Source organism: Petromyzon marinus, chromosome 70 (genome assembly GCF_048934315.1).
Source record: "Petromyzon marinus isolate PM22_M1 ecotype Great Lakes invasive population chromosome 70, UKy_Petmar_22M1.pri1.0, whole genome shotgun sequence".
Lineage (NCBI taxonomy): Eukaryota > Metazoa > Chordata > Hyperoartia > Petromyzontiformes > Petromyzontidae > Petromyzon > Petromyzon marinus.
Window position 1 is genome coordinate 3853536 of NC_133736.1, and position 17017 is coordinate 3870552.

Below are 17017 nucleotides of genomic sequence, written 5' to 3' on the forward strand. Positions count from 1 at the left end.
TCCCGGGCATCCCCTAGGTCGACTCAGCCTCAAATGAGTACCTGGTGCGGTGTGTAAACATCGCCACTGGGGAGACCAAGGCGGTCGGGCGTGGTGCTGGCCACCCACCCCCTCGTGTACCGGCCTTCACAGGTGCTTCGCTAACAGCACTTGCCCCTACAGTCTGTTGAGGCTAAGCGGGGGATCTTTGTCTTCGTTATCTTTGTGGCCTCGTGTGTGCGAGTAGTTGTGTGCGCGTGTATGCGCACGGGTGCGATTCGCGGTTGTGTGCGGGTGTGTGTGTGTGTGCGATGCGGATATGGTTGTGCGGTTGCGTGCGGGTGTGTGTGTGTGCGACGCGGATATGGTTGTGCGGTTGCGTGCGGGTGTGTGTGTGCGATGCGGATATGGTTGTGCGGTTGCGTGCGGGTGTGTGTGTGTGCGATGCGGATATGGTTGTGCGGTTGTGTGCGTGTGTGTGTGTGTGCGATGCGGATATGGTTGTGCGGTTGTGTGCGGGTGTGTGTGTGTGCGATGCGGATATGGTTGTGCGGTTGTGTGCGGGTGTGTGTGTGTGCGATGCGGATATGGTTGTGCGGTTGTGTGCGGGTGTGTGGGTGTGTGTGTGTGCGATGCGGATATGGTTGTGCGGTTGCGTGCGCGCGAAAGACACAGACCTGACTCCTGCAGGTAGCGGTAGACCAGGAAATTCACTTCATCGCTGCTGATGCTCATTTTCCCCACCCCGCCCTACCTACGCATGGGGAGCCCTGGGGGCAGCCACAGGCACCCTGCAACACACGAAGACACAGACACCCACGCGTAGCCTTTGACAGGACCATTTGGGGCAGGTGCCGCTAGCGAGCAGCAGCGCCTACGAAGGCCGGCACGGCGCACGACGTGGGGGGGGTGGGGGTGGCCACCACCATGAAGGTCAGTGCCGTCGCTTCCTTCCCCCCCTGTTAAGGGTTTTCTCAGCGTGGGCCGCAACTTGCCACCACCACCACAACCACCACCACCATCATTATCGTCACAACCACCATCATCATCATCACAACCACCATCATCATCATCAGACCCACCATAACCACCAGCAGAATCACCATAACCACCACCAGAATCACCACAAACACCACTGTAATCACCATAACCACCATCATCACCACAACCACCATCATCATCACCACAACCACCATCATCACCACAACCACCATCATCATCACCACCATCACCACAACCACCATCATCATCACCACCGCCACCACCACAACCACCACCATCATCACCACAACCACCATCATCACCACAACCACCATCATCACCATAACCACCATCATCATCATCACCACAACCACCATCATCATCACCACCACCACCACCACAACCACCACCATCACCACAACCACCATCATCATCACCACCGCCACCACCACAACCACCACCATCTGGCTTTATGTCTTCCCTCGTGACGCAGCCTACACGGGTCCTTCAAATTGCTGCTCTTACCTTCTCATCGCTACAACGACCACCAACCACCACCACCACCACTAATATCAGAACCACAACAACCAGGATCACCACCACCATCACAATCACTATAATCTTCGGTTCTTTCGGTAAAGTCACGTAGGTAGATAAAATAATAAATCACGACCTTTCGATCGCAACACGAGCGATCGTCGCCATTATTCTGCTTCTACCTACGTGATGACTTTGCCGAGAGAACCAGAGAGTGTGGATTCCTGCAGTCACGAAAGCTTCAAATCAACATAATTACACTCCCAAAGTCATCATCACCAACAACAACAACAGCCGCCATTCGCCAATAAGCGGCGGTGACGTCGCCACGGCGCGCCTGTGCCAGGCCAGGTGAACTCCCGAGGCCACGTGAAGTGTCGAAGTCTCGCTGACAGGCGACAGGACAGACCCAGGTGCCATGGGTTGACCGACTGAGATGACTGGCAGATGCGCCAGCTGTGTGTCCCCCTACTGCGCCAAACTCGCTGCGTTTTATCCGCCCGGCGCTCGGCTCGTTGTTGTGAGCGTCGCTCCTCTGCCCTGCGCTGTTGTTGGAGGGCGACTGCCTCCAAACTGCCCAGTAGCGGCGTCCTTAACGAGCCTTCTCCATCACCACCACCACCACGACCACCAAAGATCCCCCGTATAGTCTTAGCAGACCGTTGGGGCAAGTGCTGTTAGCGAGAATCTATGAAGGCCAGAACGGTACACGAGGGGGTGGGTGGCCAGCACTACGCCCGGCCACCTTCATCTCCCCAGTGACGATGTTTACTACACACCACACCAGGTAATAATTTGAGACCTGATTCGACCTAGGGGAGGCCCAGGACCGGTTCAGATAATCATCACTGGCGTTGGCCGTGAGCAGGAATCGAACCTGGGTGGCCCGGTTCGTAGCGCAGCGCGCTAACAGCTACACCACCACTCCCCACCACATCACAAAGACAAAGATCCCCCGTATAGCCTGAACAGACTGTTGGGGCAATTGCTGTTAGCAAGCGCCTACGAAGCCAGGCATGACACAAGAAGAGGGGGTTGTGGGTGGCCAGCACCACGTCCGGCAGCCTTTGTCTGCCCAGTGGCGATGTTTACACACCGCACCAGGTATGGTCACCACCACCATAATCACCACCATCACCACCACCACCATAATCACCACCATCATCATCATCACCACCACGCGTGTTTACTCAGGAATGCCTCACAGTCTCAAGACTCTCTTTCAAGAGGGTCCTGCCATGGGGTGGTGTGGGTGGCAATGCTTGCTGAGCATTTCCCAAGTGAGTTGAAGGCACGTGTATTTGTTGAACTTCTTTCGCACCGTACGTAGCCAACCGTGCTATGTGTATGTTGAAATTATTTCACACCATACGTAGCTACATGTGCTAATCGGAGGTGCGGGGACAACAGTAGACAGCTGGACAGGAGACACGGGGACGGGGAGACACGGGGACGGGGAGACACGGGGACGGGGAGACACGGGGACGGGGAGACACGTGGACGGGGAGACACGTGGACAGGGAGACACGGGGACAGGGAGACAGTGGGACAGGGAGACAGTAAGACACGGGGACAGGGAGACATGGGGACAGGGAGACACGGGGACAAGGAGACACGGGGACAGGGAGACACGGGGACAGGGAGACACGGGGACAGGGAGACACGGGGACAGGGAGACACGGGGACAGGGAGACACGGGGACAGTGAGACACGGGGACAGGGAGACAGTGAGACACGGGGACAGGGAGACAGTGAGACACGGGGACAGGGAGACAGTGAGACACGGGGACAGGGAGACACGGGGACAGGGAGACACGGGGACAGGGAGACACGGGGACAGGGAGACACGGGGACAGTGAGACACGGGGACAGTGAGACACGGGGACAGGGAGACAGTGAGACACGGGGACAGGGAGACAGTGAGACACGGGGACAGGGAGACAGTGAGACACGGGGACAGGGAGACAGTGAGACACGGGGACAGGGAGACACGGGGACAGGGAGACACGGGGACAGGGAGACACGGGGAGACACGGGGAGACACGGAGACGGGGAGACACGGGGACGGGGAGACACGGGGACGGGGAGACACGGGGAGACACGGGGAGACAGGGAGACACGGGGAGACAGGGAGACACGGGGACAGGGAGACACGGGGACAGGGAGACACGGGGACAGGGAGACACGGGGAGACACGGGGAGACACGGAGACGGGGAGACACGGGGACGGGGAGACACGGGGACAGGGAGACAGGGAGACACGGGGACAGGGAGACACGGGGAGACAGGGAGACACGGGGACAGGGAGACACGGGGAGACAGGGAGACACGGGGACAGGGAGACACGGGGACAGGGAGACACGGGGACAGGGAGACACGGGGACGGGGAGACACGGGGACAGGGATACAGTGAGACACGGGGACGGGGAGACACGGGGGGACAGGGAGACACGGGGACAGGGAGACACGGGGAGACACGGGAAGACACGGGGAGACACGGGGACAGGGAGACACGGGGAGACAGTGAGACACGGGGACGGGGAGACACGGGGACAGGGAGACACGGGGAGACAGTGAGACACGGGGACAGGGAGACACGGGGACAGGGAGACACGGGGACGGGGAGACACGGGGACGAGATGTGTGTCGTTAGCAAGCCAAACACGTTCTTCAGGGACCAGCATTACCGGCTCATCAGCACCGCCGTAGCCTCCCCCATTGCGCGCTCGTCCTCTCGCCAGTTCCGTGCGCCTGGTTTTCTGTACCCTCCTCCGTGCCTCTTCTCTCACCGCTCCACCCAAAATAGCCTCCACACCCCCTCCCTCCCCCTCCACCCCCCCTCCCTCCCTCCCTCCTCCTCCCCCTCCCTCCTCCTCCTCCACTCCTCCTCCCCCTCCACCCCCTCCCTCCTCCACCCCCTCCTCCACCCCCCTCCCTCCTCCTCCACCCCCTCCCTCCTCCTCCCCCTCCCTCAGCTTCCCGTCTCCTCCTGCAGTATCTCCCTCCTCCTGTTCATCCTCCTCCACCCCTCTCATATCCCCCGGCTTTCCTCACCACCCTCTCCTCCTCATCATCATCCTCTTCATCCTCATCATCCTCCTCCTCATCCTCCTCTTCATCCTCCTCATCCTCTTCATCCTCATCATCCTCATCATCCTCTTCATCCTCATCATCCTCATCATCCTCCTCCTCATCCTCCTCCTCATCCTCCTCCTCCTCATCCTCATCATCCTCCTCATCATCCTCCTCCTCATCATCATCCTCCTCATCATCATCCTCCTCATCATCATCCTCCTCATCATCATCCTCCTCATCATCCTCCTCATCATCCTCCTCCTCATCATCCTCTTCCTCCTCATCATCCTCCTCATCATCCTCTTCCTCATCATCCTCCTCTTCATCATCATCACCCTCATCATCCTCTTCATCATCCTCCTCCTCATCATCCCCTTCCCCATCATCCTCCTCCACCATCTGCGGCTGATAACGATGAGGATCGTGAGAGACGCCGACTAGGGGAGGGCCTTCGTCCAGCAGTGTGGATTGGCCACGGCTGACGATGATGTGCAGGTGTTGCGTGTGAATAATAAAACGTTGGCTGTGCGTGCGTCCGCGTCCGCGTACGTGCATGAGTGCATGTGCGTGTGCAGCGGTAATTGCAGCGGTCAGCGCGCTGCGCTACGAAGCAGGCGACCCCGGGTTCGATTCCCGCTCACGGCCAACACCACCGGTGACGATTATCCTGAACCGGTTCTGGGCCTCCCCTAGGTCGACTCGGCCTCAAACGAGTACCTGGCGCGCTGTGTAGCAAACATCGCGTGCCACAGCGCCGGCGTTTACAGGTGGTGCCTGCCGCTACGCCCGGCAACAGCGCTTGCCCCCCCAAACAGCCTGCTAAAGCTACACGGGGGACCTTTGTCTTTGTGCTGCCCGTGCGCGCGAGCGGGCGAGATGACCGCTCGTCCACTCAGCCGCCAAAATCATCATCGCGTGGGAAGGAGGCCATGAGGTTGCTTAGCAACAAAGACAAAGATGGCCCCCCCCTCCCCTCCCTCCCCGTGTAGCCTTAACAGATTGTCCGGGGCAAGTGATGTTAGCGAGCACCTATTAAGGCTACCGGCGCTGTGGCACACGAGGGGGCGTCGGGCGGCCAACACCACGCCCGACCGCCTTTGTCTCCCCCCCCCCCCCAGTGGCGATGTTCACTACACACCGCACCAGGTACTCATTGGAGGCTGAGTCGACCTAGGGGAGGCCAAAGGGAGCGGTTCAGATAATCGTCACCGATGTTGGCCGTGAGCAGGAATCGAACCCGGGTCGCCGGGTTCACAGCGCAGCGCCGTAACCGCTACGCCAGGGGGCTCTCCTCACCACACATCCACACACTGCGTCATTTACAGAGCGCCCCAAAGACAAAGGATCCCCCGTGTAGCCTCTAATCGCCAGTTGGGGAAAGTGGCGTTATCACCTACGGAGGCCGGCACGTCACAACACGAGGGGGTCCGGTGGCTAACACACACACAATGCGTCACCACACACGCGTACAATACGCACACATCACACACTGCGTCACACACACACATATATATACCACAGGCACACATACAAGCGCTCGCACACATACTGTGTCACGCACGTAAGTTACAAATACAAAGCTCCCCCCCCCCCCCCGTGTAGCGTTAAGAGACTGTTGGCAAGCACCTATGAAGGCCGGTAAAGTGGCTCACCGCTGCACCACCGCTGCACCACCGCTGCACCACCGCTGCACCACCGCTCCACACGAATAACAACACAGAATTACACACACACAGAGAATATATACACACACACAGAGAAGAACACAAACACAAAGCAGGCGGCATCTCAAAAACACACACAGCCACCAACAACAACTCCCGCAACACACAGCCAAAAAAAACAAAGATCCCCCGTATAGCCTAACCGGTTGTTGGGGCAAGTGCTGTTAGCGAGCAGCACCTATGAAGGCCGGAACGGCACACGAGGGGGTGGTGTGGCTGGAACCATGCCCGGCCGCCTTTGTCTCCCCAGTGGCGATGTTTACACAGCGACCTAGGGGAGGTCCAGGACCGGTTCAGATCATCGTCACTGCTGTTGGTGAGCGTGAGAGGGAATTAAACTCGGGTCGCCGGGTTCGTAGCGCAGTGTAGCGCTAACCACCACACTATCACTCCCCGTATACCACACACACGCACATCTACAGACACACACACGCACCCCTACAGACACACACACACACACGCACCCCTACAGACACACACACACACACGCACCCCTATAGACACACACACACGCACCACTACACACACACACGCACCACTACAGACACACACGCACCACTACAGACACACACACACACACGCACCCCTACAGACACACACACACGCACCCCTACAGACACACACACGCACCCCTACAGACACACACACGCACCCCTACAGACACACACACACGCACCCCTACAGACACACACACACGTACCCCTACAGACACACACACACGCACCCCTACAGACACACACACACACCCCTACAGACACACACACACGCACCCCTACAGACACACACACACACACCCCTACAGACACACACACACGCACCCCTACAGACACACACACGGACCCCTACAGACACACACACAAGCGCACCCCTACAGACACACACACACGCACCCCTACAGACACACACACACGCACCCCTACAGACACACACACACGCACCACCACAGACACACACACACACACACGCACCACCACAGAGACACACACACACACACGCACCACCACAGACACACACACACACGCACCCCTACAGACACACACACACACGCACCCCTACAGACACACACGCACCCCTACAGACACACACGCACGCACCCCTACAGACACACACACGCACCCCTACAGACACACACACACCCCTACAGACACACACACACCCCTACAGACACACGCACCCCTACAGACACACACCCCTACAGACACACACCCCTACAGACACACACCCCTACAGACACACACCCCTACAGACACACGCATACCTACAAACACACACCCCTACAGACACACACACACACCTACAGACACACACACGCACCCCTATAGACACACACACGCACACCTACAGACACACACACCGACAGACACACACACGCACCCCTACAGACACACACACGCACCCCTACAAACACACACACCTACAGACACACACACGCACCCCTACAAACACACACACCTACAGACACACACAGCTACAGACACACACACGCACACCTACAAACACACACACACCTACAGACACACACACCTACAGACACACACACGCACACCTACAGACACACACACACGCACCCCTACAGACACACACACGCACCCCTACAAACACACACCTACAGACACACACACACGCACACCTAAAGACACCCACACACCTACAAACACGCACCCCTACAAACACACACGCCCCCTACAGACACACACACGCACCCCTACAGACACACACACACCTACAGACACACACACGCCTACAGACACACACACGCACACCTACAGACACACACACGCACACCTAAAGACACCCACACACCTACAGACACGCACCCCTACAAACACACACGCACCCCTACAGACACACACACACGGACCCCTACAGACACACACACACGCACCCCTACAGACACACACACACGCACCCCTACAGACACACACACACGCACCCCTACAGACACACACACACGCACCCCTACAGACACACACACACGCACCCCTACAGACACACACACCCCTACAGACACACACACCTACAGACACACACACACCTACAGACACACACACACGCACCCCTACAGAAACACGCACACCTACAGAAACACGCACACCTACAGACACACACACGCACACCTACAGACACACACGCACCCCTACAGACACACACGCACCCCTACAGACACACACACACCTACAGACACACACACGCACCTCTACACACACCCCTACACACACACCTACAGACACACACCTACAGACACACACACGCACCCCTACAGACACACACCTACAGACACACACACACACACATCTACAGACACACACGAACGCGTAAGCCGTGACAGTAGAATGGTGTCCCCACTTTGGCACCTACAGACACACACACGCACCCCTACAGACACACACGCACCCCTACAGACACACACACGCACCCCTACAGACACACACCCCTACAGACACACACCTACAGACACACACACGCACCCCTACAGACACACACCCCTACAGACACACACCTACAGACACACACACACACACCTACAGACACACACCTACAGACACACACACCTCTACAGAAACACGCACACCTACAGACACACACACGCACCCCTACAGACACACACCTACAGACACACACACGCACCCCTACAGACACACACCTACAGACACACACACGCACACCTACAGACACACACCTACAGACACACACACACATCTACAGACACACACGAACGCGTAAGCCGTGACAGTAGAATGGTGTCCCCACTTTGGCACGCAGAGTCACCGCCACAGCCAGCAGCCGCCTTCCCCCATCCCCCACGCGAGCACGCGAGGAGGAGGCGGAGGCGGTGATGTCTGTGGGGGGTGGCCGAGGTAAAGCGAAGGCAAAAACAAGAGTGGATGTAGGGGTAGGGAAGTGGATGGTGGTGGTGGGGGTAGGGGAATGAGTGGTGGTGGGGGAGTGGGTGGTGGGGATAGGGGAATGAGTGGTGGTGGTGGTGGTAGGGGAGTGAGTGGTGTTGGGGGAGTGAGTGGTGTGGGGGTAGGGGAGTGAGTGGTGTTGGGGGAGTGAGTGGTGGTGGGGGTAGGGGAATGAGTGGTGGGGGTAGGGTAGTGAGTGGTGGTGTGGGGGTAGGGTAGTGAGTGGTGGTGTGGGGGTAGGGGAGTGAGTGGTGGTGGGGGTAGGGGAGTGAGTGGTGGTGGGGGTAGGGGAATGAGTGGTGGTGGGGGTAGGGTTAGTGAGTGGTGGTGTGGGGGTAGGGTAGTGAGTGGTGGGGGTAGGGGAGTGAGTGGTGGTGGGGGTAGGGGAATGAGTGGTGGTAGGGGAATGAGTGGGGGTAGGGGAATGAGTGGGGGTAGGGGAATGAGTGGGGGTAGGGGAATGAGTGGGGGTAGGGGAATGAGTGGGGGTAGGGGAATGAGTGGTGGTGGTGGTGGTAGGGGATGAGTGGTGGTAGGGGAATGAGTGGGGGTAGGGGAATGAGTGGGGGTAGGGGAATGAGTGGGGGTAGGGGAATGAGTGGGGGTAGGGGAATGAGTGGGGGTAGGGGAATGAGTGGGGGTGGGGGTAGGGGAATGAGTGGTGGTGGGGGTAGGGGAATGAGTGGTGGTGGGGGTAGGGGAATGAGTGGTGGTAGGGGAATGAGTGGTGGTAGGGGAATGAGGTGGGGGTAGGGGAATGAGTGGGGGTAGGGGAATGAGTGGGGGTAGGGGAATGAGTGGGGGTAGGGGAATGAGTGGGGGTAGGGGAATGAGTGGGGGTAGGGGGAATGAGTGGGGTAGGGGGAATGAGGTGGGGGGTAGGGGAATGAGTGGGGGTAGGGGAATGAGTGGGGGTAGGGGAATGAGTGGGGGTAGGGGAATGAGTGGTGGTGGTAGGGGAATGAGTGGATTGGTGGGGTAGGGAGTGGTGGGGTAGGGGAGTGGTGGTGGTGGGGTAGGGGAATGAGTGGTGGTGGTAGGGGAATGGTGGTGGTGGGGGTAGGGGAGTGGATGGTGGTGTGGGGGTAGGGGAGTGAGTGGGGGTAGGAGGAGTGGTGGTGGTGGTGGTGGGGGTAGGGGAGTGGATGGTGGTGTGGGGGTAGGGGAGTGAGTGGTGGTGTGGGGGTAGGGGAGTGGATGGTGGTTGGGTAGGGGAGTGGATGGTGGTGTGGGGTAGGGGAGTGGATGGTGGTGTGGGTAGGGGAGTGGATGGTGGTGTGGTTAGGGGAGTGGATGGTGGTGTGGGTCGGGGAGTGGATGGTGGTGGGGGTAGGGGGTGTGTGGTGGTGTGGGTAGGGGAATGAGTGGTGGTGTGGGTAGGGGAGTGGATAGTGGTGTGGGTAGGGGAGTGTGTGGTGGTGTGGGTAGGGGAGTGGGTGGTGGTGTGGTTAGGGGAGTGTGTGGTGGTGGGGGTAGGGGGGGGGAGCGGTGGTGGGGGGGGGGGCGAGTGGGTGGGGGGGTGGTAGGGAAGTGGGTGGTGGGGGTAGGGGAGTGGGTGGGGGAGTGGGTTGTGGGTAGGTGAGCGAGTGGGGGGGTAGGGGAGTGGGTGGGGGGTAGGGAGCGGGTGGGGGGGAGAGCGGGTGGGGGGGGCGGGTGGGGGGTTGTAGGGAAGCGAGTTGGGTGGGGGTAGGGGTGTTTTGCTCATCCGAAAAACTAAGATCCCCATTCGCCTAACAAATGGTCGGGTCAAGTGCTGTTCGCGAGCACGCCACACGAGGGGGTATCATGGACAGAACCACGCACGGCCGCCTTTGCCTCCCTCCCCAGTGGCGATGTCGACTAGACACCGCACCAGGTACTCATTTGAGGTTGAGTTGACCTAGGGGAGGCCCAGGACCCTGTTCAGACAATCGTCACGGGTTTTGGCGGCGAGCGGGAATAGAACTCGGGGCGCCGGATTCATAGCGCAGCGCGCTAACCGCTACACTGCCGCTCCCCAGTCACACACACACACAGTCATACACACACACAGTCATACACACAACACACACGCGCAACCACACACAGTCACAGACACACACACACAGTCACAGACAAGATCCCCATATACAATTGAACAAACTGAGGCAGCAAGTGTCATTCGTGAGTACCTACTGAAGGCTGGCCAACACCATACACACACACACAGCCCATACAACAACAACCGCCATTCGCCACTAAGTGGCGGTGACGTCACCACGACGCTTGTGCCAGGCCATGTGCACCTTGAGGCCACGTGAAGTGTCGAACAGCCATACACACACAGCCATACACACACTGGCATACACACACACAGCCATACACACACACAGCCATATACACACACACAGCCATACACACACACAGCCATACACAAAGACAAAGATCCCCCATATAGCCTTAACAGACTGTAGGGGCAAGTGCTGTTAGCGAGCACCTATGAAGGCCGGAACGGTACACGAGGGGGTGGGTGGCCAGCACCACGCCCGACCGCCTTTGTCTCCCTAATGGCAATGTTTACCACCGCACCAGGTACTCATTTGAGGCTGAGTCGACCTAGGGGAGGCCCGGGACCGGTTCAGATAATCGTCACTGGTGTTGGCCGTGAGCGGGAATCGGACCCGGGTCGCCAGGTTCATAGCGCACGCGCGCTAACCGTACACACACAGCCATACACACACACAGCCATACACATACACACAGCCATACACACACGCACGGTCTCCTAGCACCAGCAGAAGACCAACTTGAGCAGGACAGGTCACCGCGCCGCTGTGGTGGGGGATGGGCTGGCTGAGCGATGCGTGTGTGTGACTTTGTGTGTGTGACCGTGTGTGTAACTGTGCGTGTGTGTGCCTGTGCGTGTGCCTGTGCGTGTGTGTGACTGTGTGTGTGACTGTGTGTGTGACCGTGTGTGTGTGTGACTGTGCATGTGCGTGACTGTGCGTGTGACTGTGCGTGTGTCTGTGAGTGTGACTGTGCGTGTGAGTGCGTGTGCGTGTGCCTGTGCGTGTGCCTGTGCGTGTGCCTGTGCGTGTGACTGCCCGTGTGCATGTGAGTGGGGGACGGCTGGCTGAGAGATGCGTGCGTGTGTGTATGACTGTGCGTGTGTGTGCCTGTGCGTGTGTGTGACCGTGTGTGTGTGTGTGACTGTACGTGTGTGTGACCGTGTGTGTGTGACTGTGACTGTGCGTGTGTATGACTGTACGTGTGCCTGTGAGTGTGACTGTGCGTGTGACTGTGCGTGTGCCTGTGAGTGTGCCTGTGCGTGTGTGACCGTGTGTGTGTGTGACTGTGCGTGTGTGACCGTGTGTGTGTGACTGTGACTGTGCGTGTGTATGAATGTACGTGTGCCTATGAGTGTGACTGTGCGTGTGACTGTGAGTGTGACTGTGCGTGTGTGTGACCGTGTGTGTGTGTGACTGTGCGTGTGCGTGACTGTGCGTGTGACTGTGCGTGTGACTGTGCGTTTGAGTGCGTGTGTGTGACTGTGCGTGACCGTGTGTGTGTGACTGTGCGTGTGTATGACTGTACGTGTGCCTATGAGTGTGACTGTGCCTGTGACTGTGCGTGTGTATGACTGTACGTGTGCCTATGAGTGTGACTGTGCGTGTGACTGTGAGTGTGACTGTGCGTGTGTGTGACCGTGTGTGTGTGTGACTGACTGTGCGTGACTGTGCGTGTGACTGCGTTTGAGTGCGTGTGCGTGTGTGTGTGTGCCTGTGCGTGCGCCTGTGCCTGTGCGTGTGACTGCCCGTGTGTATGTGAGTGGGGGACCGGCTGGCTGAGAGATGCGTGCGTGTGTGTATGACTGTGCGTGTGTCTGTGTGACTATGCGTGTGAGTGTGCATGAGTGTGACTGTGCATGTGAGTGGGGGATGGGCTGGCCGAGATATGCGTGTGAGTGAGTGTGACTGTGCGTGTGTGTGGGTGATGGGCTGGCTGAAAGACGCATGCGTGTGTGCGACTGTGCGTGTGTCAGTTGTCTGCCTTTGTGTATGTGCCTGGCTGTATGTCTTTGTATGTGTCTTTGCATGTGTATGTATGTGTCTGTATGTATGTATTTGTCTTTGAATGTGTCTGTATGTGTCTGTATGTATTTTTCTGTATGTATGCATGTGTCTGTATGTATGTGAATGTATGTGTCTGTATGTATGTCTGTATGTATATGCCTGGCTGTATGTGTCTGTATGTGTGTATGTGCTTACCTGTGTGTATGTCCCTGTGTGTATGTGCTTACCTGTGTGTATGTCTCTGTATGTATGTCTGTATATATCTGTCTGTATGTATGTCTCTTTGTATGTATGTGGCTGTATGTCTGTATGCATGTATGTGTCTGTATGTATGTCTTTGTGTGTATGTGTCTGTATGTATGTGCCTGTATGTATGTATTTGTGTGTATGTGCCTGTATTTATGTCTTTGTGTGTATGTGCCTGTATTTATGTCTGTATGTATATCTTTGTGTGTATGTGTCTGTGTGTATGTATCTGTATGTATGTGTCTGTATGTATGTGCCTGTATGTATGTGTCTGTATGTATGTGTCTGTATGTATGTGTCTGTATGTATGTCTTTGTGTGTATGTGTCTGTATGTATGTGTCTGTATGTATGTCTTTGTGTGTATGTGTCTGTATGTATGCGTCTGTGTGTATGCGTCTGTGTGTATGCGTCTGTGTGTATGCGTCTGTGTGTATGCGTCCGTGTGTATGTGCCTCACTTTTAGGTGTTTCTGTATGTATCTACCTCTGTACGCATGTGCCTGTGTGTAGCGGCTAGCGACGCGCTACGGCGACCCGAGTTCGATTCCCGCTCACGGCCACCAACAAACTTAGTCACTGGTACAGCACCAAACCCGGTGGTGTGTTGGAGAGTAAACCCCACAACATTCACAGTTCGAGCCCGGCGTTTTTACGAGTACCAGTAAAACCTTGGATTGCGAGCATAATTCGTTCCGGATACGTGTTTGTAATCCAAAGCACTCGTACGTCAAAGCGCTCGTATATCGGTTGTGATCACGTGACGCTCGGCGAGACAAAGCGTACTTACACGTACGCCGCTCGTATTGCAAGACCCTCGCTCGTTTATCAAATTAATATTTATGAGACAAAGCGTACTTACACGTACGCCGCTCGTATTGCAAGACCCTCGCTCGTTTATCAAATTAATATTTATTTTTTAAAAAAATTTTGCTCGTCTTGCAAAACACTCGCAGGCCAAGTTACTCGCAATCCACAAGGTTTTTACTGTACTGCATTCATAACGCGTTACACATCAAATTCGCGTTAGGGGCCGTCCATAAATGACGTCACGCGATTTTGGACGTTTTTTGACCCCCCCCCCGCCCCCCCTGAAACAAATATAAAATAAAACATGCTTCAAATCGCTTTAAACTATTGCCGTTGTAGTTGCGTATTTAACGTGGCGCTGCAACTCTGATGTTGTCGGAGAAAACATTTAACAAAAAGCCCATTTAATCAAGTAGAACGTGTTGTCTATATTTAAAGTTGCGCATTTTTACGTGACGTCACATTTCTCAAACACCACCCCCCCCCCACCACCACCTCGTCACAAATGTCTGACCCCGCCCCCTCCCCCCTAGGTGCGTGACGTCATTTATGGGCGGCCCCTAAAATACATCGCCACTGGGGAGAGATAAAGCCCCCCTCGCCCCCACATGGCGTGATACTCACCACCCACCCATCCCCTCGTGTGCCACAGTGCCGGTAGCCTCCAGAATGTGCTGCTACTCGCTAACAGCACTTGCCCCTGCAGTGGTCTATGAAGGCTTTAACGGGGAAGGGGGGGGGGAATCTTTTTGTGGTCGCCTCGATGCATTCATGCCTTGCGCCTTTTGGAGGCTGGGTAAGTAAGGAACTCGCACACGTCTTGAAACAGCCGCTGCCCATCCCCCCCAACTCACACGCGCACCCCCACAAAGACAACGAAACCCCCCCGTGTAGCCTTTTAAGACTGGTCCCGGGGACGGAAAGCTGGGGCAAGGTGCTGTTTAGTAGCGAGCAGCGGCCTTCGAAGGCTACCGGCGGCGCTGTGGCACAGGAGGGGGTGGGTGGGCCAGCAACCACGCCCGGCCGCCTTTGTCTCCCCCAGTGGCGATGTTTACTACGCACCACGGCACCCAGGTATAGTCAAACATCATCATAATCATCGATCGGGGGGGGGGGGGGGGGGGCGGGGGAAGGGTTCAGGACCGGTTCAGATAATCGTCACCGGTGTTGGCCGTGTGCTGGAATCTAACTCGGGATGCCGAGTTCGAAACGCAGCGTGCTAACCGATGCGGCACCGATCCCCTATACAACAAGAACCGCCATTCGCCACTAATTGGCGGTGACGTCACCACGACGCTTGTGCCAGGCCATGTGCACGTTGAGGCCACGTGAAGTGACGAACGCCCGCTGGCAGGAGGTTACGGGGCAGACCCAGCAGGTGCCACGGGTCGACAGGCACGTGCGCGTGCACACACACACACATATCAATAAGAGGTTTTGACGGGTTAAATCTAAAAAAAAATGTGTCGTTAAACCCCGCCACCAATCGACGCAGCCAATGAGTGAAGGTTTGTCACGTAAACAAAACGTGCCAATTAGTCACTGGTACAGCACCAAACCCGGTGGGGTGTTGGAGAGTAAACCCACAACATTCACAATTCGAGTCCGCGTTTTTGCGAGTACCAGTAAAACCAAAGCACTCGTATATCAAAGCGCTCGTATATCAGTTGTGACCACGTGACGCTCGGTGAGACAAAGCGTGCTACACACCGTACGCCGCTCGTATTGCAAGACCCTCGCTCGTTTATCAAATTAATATTCATAAAAAAATGTCTGCTCGTCTTGCAAAAAAACACTCGCAGGCCGAGTTACTCGCAACCCACAAGATTTCTGTCACACGCGACAGACAGACTTGCGGAGAAATCCTCCCCCTGTTTGTTGCGTTCTTAAATTGGGGGAAAACGCAAAAAAAACACCTCGCCATTAAGGATGATAACGTTGGTATCGAAAGGCTACGTGTTAAACACACACAAGACACACACACACATTTTTACCCCACACACAAGACGCGCACAACGGTCACGAACAAACTCACACGTACACAATGGCACAACACGCGCACAACAAAAACATCACACACACACAGTGTACATGTCAATCGGACACGCGCAGCCACGCAATTTCACAATGGCACGCAAACGATTAAGACGAAGATCCCCCCCCCGTACACACACACCCTTCAACAGACTGTAGGGGCAAGTGGCGTTAAAGCGAGCAGCTTTGAAAGGCCGGCACGGCACACGAGGGGGGTGGGTGGCCAGCAACCACGCCCGGCCGCCTTTGTCTCTCCTCCAGTGGCGATGTTTACTACTACACCGCACCAGGTTACTCATTTGAGGCTGAGTCGAACTAGGGGAGGCCCAGGACCGGTTCAGATAATCGTCACCGGGGGTGTGTTGGTTTTGCCGTGAGCGGGAATCGAACCCAGGCACCGCCGGGGTGGCGGTGTCGGTGGGAGTGTCGGTGGGGGTTGGGGGTGTCGGTGGGGGTGGTGGTGTCGGTGGTGGTGGGGGTTGGTAGTGGGGGTTGGTGGTGTCAGTGGGGGTGGTGGTGTCTGTGGGGGGTGGTGGTGGTGGTGTGAGGGTTGGTGGTGTCAGTGGGGGTGGTAGGTGTCTGTGGGGGGTGGTGGTGTCGTTGGGGGGTGGTGGTGTCGGTGGGTGGTGGTGGTGTCGGTGGGGGTGGGTGTCAACTTGCTGCACTACCACTCCCCACACGATGCCACACTCACACT

The 17017-nt window shown here is 56.8% G+C and overlaps 1 protein-coding gene across 4 annotated transcripts in view; it reads right to left on the reverse strand.

The window, feature by feature from the left end:
- Nucleotides 1-17017, reverse strand: part of LOC116957168 (F-box-like/WD repeat-containing protein TBL1XR1) — a 99225-nt gene that overhangs the window by 35716 nt on the left and 46492 nt on the right. For 3 of the 4 annotated variants that reach the window (XM_076055199.1, XM_076055197.1, XM_076055196.1), the window contains one exon: nucleotides 657-770. In XM_076055199.1, the coding sequence (XP_075911314.1) occupies nucleotides 657-714 (58 nt within the window). In that variant the 5' untranslated portion in view covers nucleotides 715-770. Of the gene's footprint in view, nucleotides 1-656; nucleotides 771-4184; nucleotides 4244-17017 lie in introns of those variants that run through there. The other variant, XM_076055198.1, reaches the window with a different exon arrangement.